At 43.0% G+C, this 16266-nt stretch overlaps 1 protein-coding gene across 2 annotated transcripts in view; it reads right to left on the bottom strand.

The window, feature by feature from the left end:
- The window catches only part of AFF1 (AF4/FMR2 family member 1), a 67225-nt gene that overhangs the window by 27372 nt on the left and 23587 nt on the right, over window positions 1–16266 (bottom strand). For both annotated transcript variants that reach the window (XM_041411908.1, XM_041411909.1), the window contains exon 3: window positions 15198–16196. In XM_041411908.1, coding sequence (XP_041267842.1) covers window positions 15198–16196 — 999 coding nt within the window. The remainder of the gene's footprint in view (window positions 1–15197; window positions 16197–16266) is intronic.

Here is a 16266-nt window from a genome sequence, read left to right as displayed (position 1 = left end):
CAAACGTAAGAAGCCATAGAAGTTACTTGAGGAATTAAGTCTGTCTTTACTACAACAGGCATGCAGAAATGCACAGGTGCACATACCCACAAAAGAAGAGAGGGAGCTCTTAATTTAGAAAACAATTTAAAATCTGTTCAGGCACTCAATTCACACTGCATAGCAAGTGTGTGAGGAAACTCTCAGAAATACTTCCATGTCCTCTCCTCACGAGCAATTCCAAAATCCACACACTCTCATGAACACATAGCTCTGCTCACACCCTGAACCTCACACTGCTCTGTTAGGGAATGAATAAGGAAATCAGGATAATAAACTAAAAACCAAACCCAAACTAAGCTGCCTAAGGAACCACCAGGCACACAAAGAAACACCCCACTGGCTGTGATACTATGTGGGCCATAGATACTACAAAGAATAAGCAGTGGTTGTTTTGGGGTTTTTTTTTTTTCATAATGAAGATGGGGTTAGAGAGCTTCTAAGGTTGTTTCTTTTTTAAAAGATATTGCATTAAAAATTACAGCAAACATTTTCATCCCACTCTGTCACATGTGCCAAGTGGAGCTGAAGGACCGTATGGCTCTCATGTGTGCAAGAAGGGGGCTGGAGCTTTCTCCCTGGTCTTTAAATAGCTTGCCTCGTCAGGAGGCTGTGCCAGAGTAGTTTCAAGCAAGATGTCAAAAAAATCGCCTCTCAGAGAGGGATTGCCATGCATTATTTCAGAAGCCACCGTGTGACACTGCTGGATGTGTGGGCTCAGACAAGGCCAGGGGCAGTCAGAGCACACAGAGTGTGCACTCAGAGCACACAGAGTGTGCAAGGGCAAGGACAGGAGGTCTGGAGCAGGCATTAACGGCAATGGATACAGGCTGCCTCTCAGGAAAGCGTTAAGGTGCCGCAGACCTTTCTGTTCCTTCTCATCTCAGTAATTTCCACCCCACTGCTTATCCCTGCTATTTGCAAGCCTCTGCTGTCACAGCCCATTTGGAGCTGCCCCCTGACATCCTGCGCACAAACAAGGCCCTTGTTTCTCCATCTTAAGCGAGACTGGTGCTGTAGGTACCCAGGCAGTGTAGGAGAGGGACAGCTACAGCACGAATGCATTGCCTGATATCTCCTCCTAATTAAAACTGAAATGTGCGTGTGTACAGCTCAAGCAAGCCAGCTATTGCTCTTTGCCTGATCTCAGACTGAGTTATTAGCACCAACAAAACCCAAGCAAGTGGTGCAGCAACAATGAGAAAAGCCAATTATGAGTTCCATGCCCTTCATTCTCCTGTCAGGTTTTCTTTGTTTCCTAAAGAGAGCTTTGCCCCTACACTATCAGCAGAGAAGGTTGCCAGCTCTCAAAACTCAAACAAACAAACCAATCACATTTTCAGCTGCTTCCCACTTAACACTATGCTTTAATATATTTGAATAGGAATATGTAGTTTTAAATTTATTTTTTCATGTCAACTGCACAGTCATTGCCACTTGAATGCAATGAAGACCACAAAACGGCATACTTCATTGCGTGAAGGCTTAATTTGAAACAACAGGCAGGACAAAAATCAGACTACCATCCTGTCCTCACTTCACCCATCTGTGCTCAGCCAGTCAGAGCAGGAGGAGATCTTGCATATTAGATGCCTTCTCCTTGCGCACAAGTCACGCTAGCGATAGCAAGCCAATTTACTCTCCAAAGCAACTTCCCACCTGTATTTTTGTGCAGTTAAAAGTCCATCCTCTCTGTGCTACAGACAGATGCAAGATGGACACACGCAGGGCACGTTTCCAAAATGACCCAGCCAACAAGAGACAAGGCATATTTTAACCAAGCCTCTACTAATCCTGATGATGGATGCAATAATATTCTGCCATGTATTGAAAGAGGCTGCCAAAGCTTGAAGCTCAAACCATATTGCTGATTGACACAAATACATAAACATGAAAATTCATAAAGGCTTTCACACACTATCTTGAGGAACACCAGACACCAAGCAGATTCTCTGCCAAGGCTATTTAAGTGTTCCATATCACAGAACATAAGTCCTACAACTATTTTCATTTTACAAATCTGTAATGCCTCTTATATTGTACCCAATATTTGCTAGAAAATAACAGCTAAATAACCCATAACTGGAAAATAATAATTTATAAACCTTTATGAAGTGGGTGTTTTAGATTATGAGAAAAAGACAAAGAAAACCTGTCATGCAATCAATGTATGCTTTGCTACCAGCAAATTTTCCATTCCCTAGAAAGCACACAAATCCATGCACAACGTGGTATTTTCCCATGTGCACTAACCTAGTCCATGGCCTTGTATTCCCTGAGCTATGGATCTGGGATATTTTAATTGCTTGTAGCTAAATGGATTGGAAGCAATAGAAAACAACTTGGTTTTGAGGCACATCCTGGTGAAACTAATAACCACAACAGCTCCCTGAGGCATAAAACCACACTTTCATTTCCAGCCCAAAGATTCCATCAGCACCCAACTCTTCTACCAAAACACAACTCCCTCAGTTCTGGCATCAACAGCCTCTTGGGTGGACCTGGGACAACATCACTGTTGCAGCTGCTGCAATTAAAAAAACCCGTGCAAACCACCGGAGAAGTGACTACACAGGGGAAACAAGGATGAAAAGCTAACAAAATTATCAAAATTGTGTCAAGTAAAAAAGATGCAGGCAGGCAGTCAACATAAGATTTTCTTCTGATTTCTTTCATGTTAAGAAATTGTAAGGATTTGGGGTTTTGCTCATTTCCTTTTTAAAGTTCATGCAGAAAGTATTAGTGCTTTTAAAAGGGAAAAGGTGGAGTCTGAGCTAAAGCTTACAAGTGTAAGTCTTTGCACTGTTGCCTGTAAGCTTTGAATTAAATCAATAACAAATCAGGCTAAAGTGTGTGCAAACACTTCAAAGCAAACTGTATTTTAGAGATTAAACCATCCCTTCCTTGACTTCACACTTCCCTCATATGCAAGTGTGGGAATACTTGCATATATTTAGGTTTTCCTTAGTGCTATTTTTCTATTAAGCTCAAAAACATTTCAGAAATATACAACAAAAAGGGATTTACATTACTGTAATGAAACCTTTATAGACATAATTTGTATAAAATCTCAAATCCTATGGAGCTTAGTATGACTTAATGACTGACTTCATAAACGATAGCTGCAGATTTTAAAGGCCATTTTATTACAGGGAATATTGTCTGAGGTTTCATTACTACTGTAAAATAACATATTTGGCAGCAGAGTCCTTTTAACAGCAGCTTAAGCTGTTCCAGAAAATTCAGGAAACTGCTGTCACAGAACAACAAATCTGTGAGAAGCGAAGGCAATTTTCTCAGCAGGTTGCCCAAGACTAGGATTAATTTTCACAGGAGAAATTACTGCAAGACACGTCATTTTTGGCACAGAAGAAGAAATCTCACTCCATTTCAACAGAAACATGACAACCACAACAACAAACCCCCCCTCCCCCCCCCAAACATAAGTTAGAATACAAAAGGACGAAAAGAGAAAATTAAACACAAATAAAACTGAAATAGCTGAAGTTTTATAAAAACCTTAGATTCTCTCTGTGGAAAGCAGTAACAAGGTAGCACACACAACAGCAGCTGTTAGAAATACATCTTTGGAGATGCACTTGTTTGAGTTTTGTGCCAGCTTCAGGTAGCCAGATGGGTGGGTTAAGCTATGGAAAATGAGCAGCAACAAGCAACACATCCTGGGTCTCCCCTCTCATCAACCTAGTTCTTCAACCTAACGGAGTGAGACTGGAATAATTCCAGCAAATCAAAGCAAAGCTAGAGTAGATCTGCTTGACATTGCTTCCAGTGTTAAGTCTCACTTCCGTAGTTTATGAAAAACAAAACCTATTTATGCTTTTTGCTGTACGCACACTAAAACAATGCTGAGGTACTACAGAAATGTACAGAAGGATTCTGTCTTATCCAGCCAGATAAAGTCTGTGAAATTACGCTATAAAAGCATTTGTTTTCTCATTTGTGTTTATGCTGCTTGCTTGATGTCACAAGACTTCATTGTAGACTACAAATCCAATCTACCAGTCTCAGAGTCCACAGGAGCCTTCTATAGTAATTTCTCTGGGTTCTATTTCAAGTGCTCTGCGGGCCCCAGGGTTTCACCAGCAGCTCGCCTGGAGCCAAGTTCCCTGTGGACAGTTCCACAAGCACACTTAACTCATTTGAGTCCGCACCTCTCTTTTCCAAGGCAACACCAAAGTTATTCCACTAAAAAAATGCCACACCACCTCTTCTGCTTCTGCCCACACCTCAACTCAGCAGCCCAGCTCCAAGTGAAGACAGCAGCTCCAACCTGTCACTGCCTCCTCGCAGGTTTGAGAACAAATCAAACCATTCCCATGAGCTTTCTTCAGCTGACACTGAATGATCCAGGCAACTTAAGCATTTTACATCAAAATACTCAGCAAACAATGGTTGTACTGTCCTGTTCCTGCGTGGGCGCCTGCAGGAAATAAAACATTCTTTAAAGATTTTACACGCTTTTCTAACCCTGAGATGGATTATTTTGCTCAATCTAAAAATAAATACACGGACCTTCTTGTGTTCAAACAGCGTAAGAAAAACAAATTGCTGTTTTGTCTTTCTTTGACTGAAGTAGCCAAGGGGGTTGTGTCCTGGGGGAACAGACTGTTGATATGTTTTAATGAAGGATTCTTTACAAATCCTGAGCTGCTGACAAAAATTTGTGCATCTCTTGTTAGCCTCCATCTAATAATAATATAACTGAAATCCAAACAAAGTAAGCATGGAAGTTAAGTGCAGCATTACCTGTACATTGCCATGCAGACCAGGACTCCAGCCAAGGCTGATTATCTCTCCAGTAAATTGCTCTGCATAAAGAACCTCCACACAAGAGTACCTCTCCACTGCAATGACCATCTGTAGAGTAGCTCTTAAAAATCTAGCTCTGGCCCCTTGATTCCACAAAACTTTCTTACCTACTCTCCCCTTAAGGTCTCTCCAGCAAGTAATTTTTAATACTGCTTAATGTGAATCTGTAAGTATTGTGTCCATAAAAGGCTGAGGTGGTGTCCCCTTGCTCCCTGCAGAATGAATACACAATTTTCTTTCAATGTAAGCATTTGTGTGAGAGCAGCAAGCCACTGTTTCAGGTATTTTCTCATGTTCAGTATCACCTCATTGCAATTTATGCTTATAGATATAATTTACAGTATTTTAAGTAGCATGACTCTAGCCTACTCCAGAAAAAAAGCTGGTCACTGCGGCTGAAACAACAAAAGATAAGAAAATAATAACTGTGCTTGTTAAGACCATCAAGGAAACTGGAGCTTTTGGTGGCGAGAGGCATCCTGTGGCTCTGAGGATCACTTCAGATAGTTAATTGCTGCTGTCTCTCAGAAATGCTTTCCATTTCCAAAGACCACTTTCCCCTTGGAAAACAAGCAGAGTTAGATTTATGATGACAGTGGTGGCACTTGGTGCACCTCCCCTTAAAGACTCAGTAAACAAGACTTGGAGACCCAGGCTCTCCCAGCTGTTTGAAAGCACCCTCAGCTCCTCCCTGCATTACCAACACTGCCAATAAAAGTTTGGGAAATAAAACAAATTGAAGAGGCAGGCTGGATCCTGGAGCAACATCACCAGTCCCACACCAGCACCCAGCACATTCCTGTGCTGCTGCTTGGGACAGACCACACAGCCTGGGGGAGCTAAAAGGCGTCAGTCACCACGACCAGTGCATCAAAGGAGAAGGCAAGTGGGAGGAACATGAATAAAGGGATGCTTGTTAGTACATCTAAGGATAGTATTCCCAAAGGAAAAAAGAGAAGAAAACACATGTGTTGAAAGGATAGGAATTGTAAGAAAATGAAGTTCGTAACTCAGAAAGAGCCTACATGCTATTTTTAAACTTTCATGGAAATGGGAGAAATATCTTTAAATGATTCCAATCCGAGGAACTTAACTTGCAAGGGAAAAAATAGCAGGATATCCTTTTGCTTGCAAAGGCAACTATCACTATTGTTTTATAACTGAACTAAATGTAAAAAAATCTATTTCTAGATTTTATGTTTTGTGGTTGGAACAGCAAGGTGCCTTGTTACTATCACTACTATCATGTCTACACAGATGAAAGTTATCCTCAAGACAAATATTGGACAAGTCTCTTGGAAGCTCCCTGTCTTGCTAAAGACAATGGGAAACCAGAGCAAGTCCTGTCCACCAAATACCTGGTCACTCTTCAATTTTGTATGCTCAACAGAGTGACCAGGTAACTAAAAGTAGTCACTTGAAAGCAACTTAACTTATACTTTCAGCTGTAAAAGCAGCATCCGAGGGTGACACTGTCTGCTCCCAGGAGACGTTTGTCATTACTCAGCTGAGCACGCACAGACACTTTCATCCTCTCCTCAGAAAACAGCTTTGTGCACTCAGCAAAAAGCTCACAGCACCCTGAGCTTGTTTGCCAGGTGGGAACAGAGGCCAGGGCTGAACAGAGCCTTCTAGAACCTTCTTTGCTTATGCTGTGCCTAGAACAACCAGTCCACAATATTTTAAATCTGTATATAGAACTCGCTTGCCTCTGTCGTGATTCAAAATGCAAGGTTCCTTAAAAGACATTTTTATCATTCCCTAAACTCTGCACTGGCTGCAGACGGTGTTCCCCAAGTCCCAGAAATTCTTTATAGCCAGGCTTACACACTGCAGAGCTGTCACACACAATTTTTACCTGCAGCCAAGCGAAGCAGGAGGTGCTGAGCTAATGCACCTGGCTGGCATTTGAGAAGTGATCCTTGTCACTCAGGTGTAATAGGAAGGCTCCAGGCCATCAGTCTCTCAGGATCAAAAGGCTACCAGAAAACAAAGCAGTGCTGAGAGGATGGGAGAGGATCAGTTCACTGTTTCTCTCCTTGTTTGTACAATCTGGATGGAATAAATGGCTTTTTTGCTTATTTAACATACTGAATGGCTTGGAATTAAAATCCAAACAAGGAGAGATGGTTACAAGAAGTACCAAGACTCCAATGAACCTCTGCCTAAGGAAAAGCTTTCTCCATCTTTCCTGATGCATCCTAAGGACAGCAAACTGGAGAAGACTACAGACATTTCCAGATTTTCTGTATCACCTTTTCACTGCCCATAATTTCCTTCCTACATAATTGCTCAAATGATGCCAATGTTTGTGAAATGTTCCCATGAACCAATGGCAAAATACTCAAATAATTTAAAATACCTCAGGGATGTGAGCAGGCAGGTTCATAATTTGTAGTCATGATGGATCGGGCTCACCACCTTTGTGTACCGTGACTTTTCAATGTCCTCTCAGGCAATGTCTCTACATTGTAATAGTTTCACATGCAATCCTTAGACTCCTGAAAGCTGGACAAACATTTCCCTACATGCGCACCACAGAAGGCTCTGAGGAAATGTCTAAGGGAAGGGTAGGACATACCCAAGGGGTTACAGCTACCATAGCAAACAGAAAAATAAATACCACACTGCTTCTCCTCTTGCTTTCATTATGGAAAAATGTGCAATATTATTGTGGTAACATCAATACTGTATTGGCAAAGAGAAGCAGGAATGGAGCTGACCTGCACCAAGGAGGCAAGGGATGTCCTTTGCACTGGTAACGCACAGATGACATTCCTTCAGCACACCCAGCCAAGGATTAACAAAGCAAAAATGCAAAGAGACAAGCAACATGACAGCCCTAGAGCACCTTCAGTAAAATGCCTACTTCTAGTGAAAACATTCAGGCTGAATACACCACACCTTTCACCTTTAGAGAACAGATGGTGTCCAGCCAAGTCTGATTTACAACTTGGTCTGAACAGCAGTGAGCTGACAGGCTGATGAAAGAAACTAAAGTATTCCTTGTCTGAGGAGAAATAGGTTGAATCTAACATAACTTTGTCTCCTGTTGCATGAATTCACCCTGTATCTTCCCAAACCTCTAGCATTCTTCATAAGCCACTGCTATTCAAAACACAACATGCATAAATCGTGTTTAAAAAAACTAATATTCTTAAACCAAGTTAAAAAAACATAAGCTTTAGAAGAAATAGATACCACAGAGTTAATAAGGAATCGTTCCACACACTGTTTATTTTACAACAAACTTGTAAAATGCTCACTCACTCTGACAGTGTGCTCATTCTACAGAAACATACTCGTAAACACATTATAGCAGTTAACCTTAAAAAGCATGGGGAAGTGCTCACTCACTTCTCCCCTTGGAGGTGCTTTCAGTTCAATAGTGTATTAAAACAAATACTTGCATTTAGGCTCTAATTCAAGACAAATTCTCTTAAAACTATGCCAACACAGAAACTAAATTCTCTCATCTCCCAACAAAAGGAAAAAAATAAATATTGCTATGTTCTTTCTAACTTTGAGCAGTGAAAATGTTTTGAAAACTGGTTTTTTTTTGGAGTTTTTTTAATGGTCAATTTTTTGTTTTCACTTAGTGAACTTAGATAACATTTCTCACTATGGCATAACCTAAGCTACATGGCAATCTCTTGAATAGCAAAAGTTACTATTTGTCTTCAAAGGAAAGTGCACATTTGAACAAGTCACCTAAACTGGAGTTTCTGTAAGTAATGAGAGTTTAGGTCAAGTTTCGTAACCAGTTAAAAATTAGTCTACAAGCCAAGTACTATTGAGCTCTATTTCCTTAGCAGCCAAAGCAAACATCACCCTTGTTCCTTCCTCCTTTGATTCCAGAAAAGCTCCATCTGAAGAATAGACAGAAAGGCCAAAGTAGCTGAAATCAGTGTCCTGGAAAAGAGGGACTCACAGAAGGCCATAGTGTCTTTTATTAGATGAAGAAGGCTGTGGGGAAAGGAGGGGACAGAGGACACTTTCCAGCATCCAGCCCTTGCTGGGTCTGAAATGAGCACAAAGTGATGTCAGCTGCAGTTTGTCTCCCTGTGGTTGGGTACATGCAAAGGAAGCTGGGCTGATGGCAGGGAATTCACCCAGACTTTTTGCCTGGAGTACAATGGACTGCCAAGATACCCCTGAATGCATGCAAAAAGAGCATCTCAATATCTAATGACATTTATGAACCATTTGATCAACAGAACAAATTGGCAAGAAAATGCAACTCTGCTAAAGCAGTTTGGAGGAGAAATTGGTGCGTCGAAAAGCAGGAGATCAAAAAATTATCACCTTTTCCAACAGGGAATTAAAATATTCTGCTGACTTGAAAAAATACAGCACTATTTTGTTGTCTAAGTAATAAATGCTTATCATTATGAAGATAAAAACTGGCATCTAAAGCTTGGGAGGGAGAAGGATGTTAAAGATAATTCAGACAGCAACATTGTTAGACATCAGAGAAAATGAAAAACGAGACCTGAAACTTCAAAGCACAGAATAACAACACAAGGAAACAAATAAGAGAGGCATAACTCACATAAAAACAGACTGCACTGAGTAGTGTGCCAGGGCAGGAACACTACTACTTGCTGACTTCATTTCAAAAACTGCCATACTGCTGTAGTCAAGCTTTGATGAGCTCTGTCAATCTCATGCCCTACCCAGAGCAATTGGGAAGCCCTTTTCCATGCAGGACTGTACCAGCTCGTACAAACAGCAGGGAAACTCCTCTGCCCTTGATGCTGGTGCTCACTGAAAACCACAGAGCTGACCAATACCTCGGTGAGACACCTTCCTGCTGCAGCAGCCACTGGTGCAAGAGCACTGTGATCAGTGCCCAAGAAGTAAAAGCAGTGCCACCAATTTGTCATCACTGTGCTGATCCATTATTCCTATGGAGCATCCTTAAGCTGCAAAATGCCACTTCTACTGAGGCTCACTGAGGTAGCTAATAAAAAAAAAGTCCTGTAAAGTAAGAAACAAACACAAAGCACATGCTAAACATTTTCCTATACTCAAACAAAGCAAAGAATCTGATCAAAGTCCAGGAGGTGCTCAAAGTAGCATTAGGAGAGTGCTAATGTGATGACCAGTGTAGGAAGATAAACCTTGTGTTTCATTCCTGAAAACACATCTCTTGAACCAGGAGTCTACAGCCAAAATAATTCAGGGGCTTGAAACAGGCAGATTCATTCTCTGAGGAAACATCTCCAGTAGCATTTGTGACCACCAAAGCAAAGACCTCCAGGCTGGCACTTACCTATGAAGTACTGCTTGGCCAGGGAGAAGCACAACCACACACAGCTGTTTTAAGACTTGCCCCGTTTATAAGCTTTTTCATCCTTCAGTAACTGGAGAAGTTAACTCCATTTACATGAGGCAACCTGGAATTATTACAAGACTCACTAAAAACACTCCCCTCTCCCTGCCAGCCCGTCCTTCAGTGACCTGCTCCCAGTCAGATGTGAAAGGCAGACCCAGACACGACCTCCACAGGACTTCACGGGGCTGGGTGCCTGCCTGGGTTTCACCTGGTCCCGCTGAAGCCAACTGCTGACCCCACCCTGGCACCGGCTGGGTGCTGCACTTACCTCTCTGAACATGTCTTACTGCCTTCCCACATGGCAGGGCAGATTTCCTGTTTTCATACATTGCCTTGTCAGCCCTAATCAGTGTCAATAGGTTATGGTGTCTTTTGTGCTGGCGGCGTCAGCCCTGACAGGAAAGAACTTTTAATCTCTTCCCTCACACCGAGCGATGAGAAGCTGCAGGCGCTCCCAGACATAACTCCCTTGGCTCCTCTCCGAAAAATTCTCTCAAGCACTCGGTTGCTTAGCAATATTTGCCTTCCCCCTGTACGGTTCAAATTGGCAACATCTGTCCCTTTGGCACTTTCCACTTGTGCAAGAAACAGTGCGGAGAGTTTCAGAAATCTACAGAGAGGTTGATGGAGCATGATTCGCGTGAGCCATCAGAGCTGCTTTGGCATTTTATTGCTGGTTTATTTCCAGCCTGGATAGAAAATGTGGCTTCTTCCAAAGGAGATGCACACAAGGGAAAATCCTCTTTTGCATCCGGTGGGACTGACCTATTAAATCAAATACAAGTAGCTTTTTCTGTTTACATAACTACACCCGCATGCTCTGGCTTGGTTTAGCTGAAAAACCCAAACAAAACACAGCACTGACATACAATTCTTTCCTGTCAACTGGGACTGACTGTGACTTCTCCTAAGATATTGCATGCTCATCAAGGGAGAGAAAAACAAGAGAAGCCAAAATGTGTTTATGCATTTAAAAATGCAAAAGCTGTGTGCAATCCTGACCTCATAACCACTAGTCAAACCCCCAAACTGCCTGTGGTCCATGCAACCATCCCAAGAGGCAGTGATCAAGGTCATTGCCTCTGGATGTACCTGCAACCCAGCGAATGAGGGGAACAAGAAATTAAAATAATTTAAGAGCATAAAAAGTACCAACTGCTTTCACTTCTGAGAGCCAAAAGGGAACATGGAGAAGACCCAAGTGAAAGGATTTGCCTTTGGGCACTTGGTATGACAAGGAGCAGCACAGAATCCCACAATAAACCTTCCTCTGGCTGCAATTCATTTCTGCTCACACCACAATTGCCAAGGGTTGTGAGAACCTTGGCTGGCACAGCTTTGGATATTTACATGGAAGTTGTTAGGGAAGCCTACCAAAATGACAGTTTCAGCTCTTATGGTGAGGTTGAGGTTAACTTCTTTTGCCTTTAAAACTTTTCTTATCCAAAACAGTCAGAAAAAGTAACAATTCTCACTCATGTTTGATCTGCTTCTTTAGCAGTCACACACAGCAGCAACAAGACAAATTGACACAATGCCTGTGAGGAAGGTTGGAAACCCTTCTCCAATCACCTAAGGCACTTCTGATTATAAAAAGGGCAGCAGGGGTAACACCTTGTTACTTGTCTTGGTGCAAAGCAAGGAAACAAAATAGTCAAAAAAGGAATACAAGGAGCAAAGGGAAAAAAGCCCCGAGCAAAACACAATCTCCCTTCTATTCAGTAAATGAGAAATACATAAAAGATTGGTAGAAAGATGACAGTAGCTTAATGCTGACTACTGTGTTTCATTACATAAGACCAACAGTGCTACGTACATCTTTAAAGATTTTCATTTTGAAAGGATGCAGAATTAAAACAATATATTGATTTCTACTTTACAGGGTTCACCTGCCTGACAGATTCTGCCAGTAGAAAAACTCAGGTGCCATGAAGAGAAGTCCAGTGAAAAATGATCTACCTAGAGCAGACTTTTTGTATATTTTCCATCCAAACATCTTAGCAGGTATTTAGTAATTCCTATTTACTACATAACAACCACATTTTAATTGGTGAACATTGATAAATGTTTACTGAGGAAAACAAAGCTCAATGACAGCAATTTGAACACAAGGATAATACAGCATTACCAAAAAGACTTAACACATCTGGGCTGCTTCATTGTTGCTTAGGGGTTCTAAATTGACTACTTCCCTATTTGCTTCTGACAGGCAGGAGAGTCTGGTGAGGTCCCATTACACAAGGTAGAAGGAACTATGCCCGAACACCCCCACAATTTTTGAGAAAACAAAGTCAAACCTTCAATGAGCATCAAGGGCCATACATTCCTCCATACACTATGCCCTTAATAACGCTTGAGGATTTATAAACATTCTCCCTCAAAACAGCCTGAATGCTTCCTCCCCTGCTGTCAAACTGATTCCCTTTCACACATCACAGTCTGTGTCAATGGAGGCAATACAAGGGTCTTTGTTGGTGCTGCAGCCCTCCTAGAGACAGGGAGAGGGAGAATGGCTTTAAAAGCATCTTTGTTTAGGTGTTGAAGAAGAGGAAAAACCTGGCACATGAAGAGAAGGGGCATGCTTCATGTGTGCTACGTTTTTAAGCCTTCTCACAACAAATTTGGGAAGATGCCTTAAAGGGACAGTGATGACATTTGAAAGTGAAGGCTTTGATTTGGGGAAAAGGGGAAAGAGCCGTTCAGTGTCTCTGTGAATGCAAAGTGAGTCACTGCGCTGTTATCCACTCTGCAGTGAAACTGTGTGCCTATTTGGCCTGGAAGGCTGAACTTTTCAGTGTTCCCATGAGCAGGAGCTGCCAATAATGAATTCACAGCTGCAGGTGAAACACGCCTTAGAAATTCAATTAACCAGAACACATGTTGAGGAAATGGCTTCCCTAAGTCATGTCAAGGGAGATTACAGGAAAAACTATATTTGGCATGTGGCTGTTCAGTAAACTGGGGCCAAACAGCTTCGGGAAGAGGAGGGAAGAAGAGCAGAGTTTCTGCTAGTCTAGAACTATTCACTGTCAGGGTCGTTGCAGGGCAGGAACCTCCCCACAGTTCCTGTTTCACCAAGAAATAAAGAGGGGGACAAGATTCCAGCCAACAGACCCTCAAGCAGCCTCTCTTGTACAGGACACCTAGCACACAGGCCATATATCCAGGGGTGCCACCTCACTGTTTCTCCCTCTTCTCCCTCCAGGCTTCAGCCCTGGAGGGTTCTATTATCAAATAGATGTTCATCACTGAGACCAAACAGAAATAAGCAAATGTGACAATGACAAGACTGAAAAAAAACAGAAATCAAAATAATGTGTTTTTCACTAGAGCTTACAGAGCCATTATCCAAAATGCCTCCCTGCCTATGCACAGAAAACAATCAGGGGACACAGCCTAAAGATCCCTCCTGCAAAGCAGGATAATTCAGCATATTTACAGAAAAGGTTCTTCTGTCAGCTTCAAAATGGACTAAGCATATAATTAAAACCAGGGTCCTAGCTTGTGCAAAACCATATTTTATTATCTTCAATTCCCTTTTTACTGTGTTCTTACTTTGCCACAGATGAAACAGAAGGAGCATGAGCAATGGTACTCCTGCACTGGCAGCTGTAGGATTTTCATGGGCATTTGGACTCAGACTCACATGCTCAACAGGAAGTGAGAAAAAGATCACATTCAGCACACGCATCATATCTAATGCTGCCCTATCAAAATTCATATTAAACCAGAGTTACATGAGATGACAGAAGAAGCATGGGAATGTGAAAAGAGATAAGCCAATAATGCAGATGAGACAACAAGATAATGTAGAAGGTGATGCCCTGCACTGCTGTCTTTCTCTCCCAGGAGTAAAATCTGGTTAAGCAAATAAGGTAATGTGGACCTCAGTGAACTTCCTGTTTTCAGGTGTGATGTGCAATGCCAAACCTACTTGGTAGCAAATAAAGTCTCTCAGCATGAAAGTATTTTCACAACTTCTCAGCAATGTCATTTTGACAGTTTCCTCTCATTTCCCACAAGATACTGCCTACAGCCATTTGCAGCTGATCCACACCCTTTTCCATGAAAAACAGACTGCACCCACTCTCTTCCTTTTCATTCCAGAGGCAGCAAAATACAATTTGAAACAATCTCCATGGCTCTCCTTGCCCAGCTGTCTTAGGACCATGGAATCCTACATCCCATAGGGCACAGCAATCACAACAGGGCTGAAGGATGAGCACAGTAATTCTCCAAAATGTACCAGGGGACCAAGGGCCTTTGAGCCCACAGGAGGCCAAGCCATGAGTCAGGCAGAGCCAGTGTGCAGGTCCCTTGGGACAGCTGAAACTGGGCTTCAAAGAGCACAAGAAAAGGAGCTGCATTTGCTGAACACCACACGTACAATGCTGCTGCTCCTCCTCCAGTGCTTTACCTGCTTTCTGCCTCCATCCCACATGACAAATCAGAGAGGTGGTCTTGGGTCAGCAAAAACAGATGGAGTACTGCAAGGAAACTTGCAATATCAAGTCATACTTTCCTGTGGGTCTACAGTGAGATTTTAGCACCTTACAGAGGAGAATCCTGTGCTGTTCACAGTCACAAAGCCCAGGTGACCATAAAATCCACTTCACTGCTGGCTGCCCTTATTCAGTGAGGATTTCACCACCACTCAGAGTCCTGACACTCTGCATCAACACTTGATCTTCTCACCGTATCATTTCCCCCTTCTTTTCAACAAGTCTTAGTGGAAAACAAAAATTATGGGCACAAAGGCAGGTTCAAACCATAAAACCTGCTGCAGCCTCACTGAGAAAATAACAGAAAAATCACAGGAAGTGTCACATTTTCAGCATTCAAACAGGTATCTCACACCCAGGTCAATCTCAAAATGCACCTGCCAAACACACAGTCATCACTGCTTCTGGAAGTCACTGGTGTTTGATGAGCTGTTCTCCCACAGCCAAACTTACCCTGATCCAACAGACATCCCAAAAATTGCACTCACCTCTATGGGCTCGGAAGGGGTTTCAAATTTGGACAATTCTGCTTTGGCTTTTGCCTTCAAATCTGAGAGATCTTCATCAGTCTCTTCCTTGGGCTCAGAAGGGGTTTCCAACTTGGACAGTTCAGCTTTAACTTTTGCCTTCAAATCCGAGACATCTTCATTGGGTCCTTCATGGTATTCCTCCAGGAGAGGTTTGAGCTCCAGGGATTCAAATGATGCCTGATCTTGGCCATCCATGGGTCTGACATAGGCAGTTGGTTTCTGCTGCATTGCACTGGCTTTTGATGTCAAAGAAGGGGGAAAAGTCTGAGAGGAAGGCTGAGTGGTGCTGGTCAAGGTAACGGCTGGGCTGTCCCGACTTTCCTTCTCCTGTGATCCTGTCACTAAGTCCTGTAATGATTTGGTTTGACTGTAGGTTGACCCATGACTTCTGCTGCTGTTCTGTGACCTGGAATTGACACGCTGGCTGGAATGTAGAGGTGACAGGGGTGCCACGGGAGAAGACAACAAGCATGGCAGGAACGGGGAAAGTGCCAGAGGGGAGGCCTGCAGACCATGAGCACGACCTTCCCCGCTCCCAGGCTTGCCGTTGTGGCTGTGGGGAAAACCTGCCTGAGTGTCCCGGCCACCACGGCCGTGCTCCTGACCGTGGCTGCGAGCGCTGGGTAAGCTGCGGCCCTTGCTGTGCAAACCTGAAGCTGGTTCTGCTCCTGACTGTGCCTTTTGGTAGTGACTGGAGTGGCTTGGAGGACGAGGGGGTACAAGCATGGGTCCCACGGGCGGACGGCGGGTCAGGTGCTGGAATGAAGATGGCAATGTACGGATGGCCTTCTCAGGGAAGTACGGGCGATCAGGCTGTCCAGGGGGAAACTGAGGGGCAACGCTCTTTGGAATCCCTATAAGGTTTTGACAAGATTTGTTGCTCATGAACTCCTTGACCTCCTCATAATTGCCCAACATGTTCTGAATTCGGCTTGACAACTCATCTCCTTTATTAGTCTGCAACAGAAGAACAAAGAGGTGGACATTTCAAAAGCTGCCCAAGAGATCCAGCTGAGGAAGAGACATT

The sequence above is a fragment of the Onychostruthus taczanowskii genome, unplaced genomic scaffold, assembly GCF_017590055.1.
Source record: "Onychostruthus taczanowskii isolate IOZ18803 unplaced genomic scaffold, ASM1759005v1 scaffold38, whole genome shotgun sequence".
Taxonomy (NCBI): domain Eukaryota; kingdom Metazoa; phylum Chordata; class Aves; order Passeriformes; family Passeridae; genus Onychostruthus; species Onychostruthus taczanowskii.
This window is presented reverse-complemented; position numbering and strand designations above follow the sequence as displayed.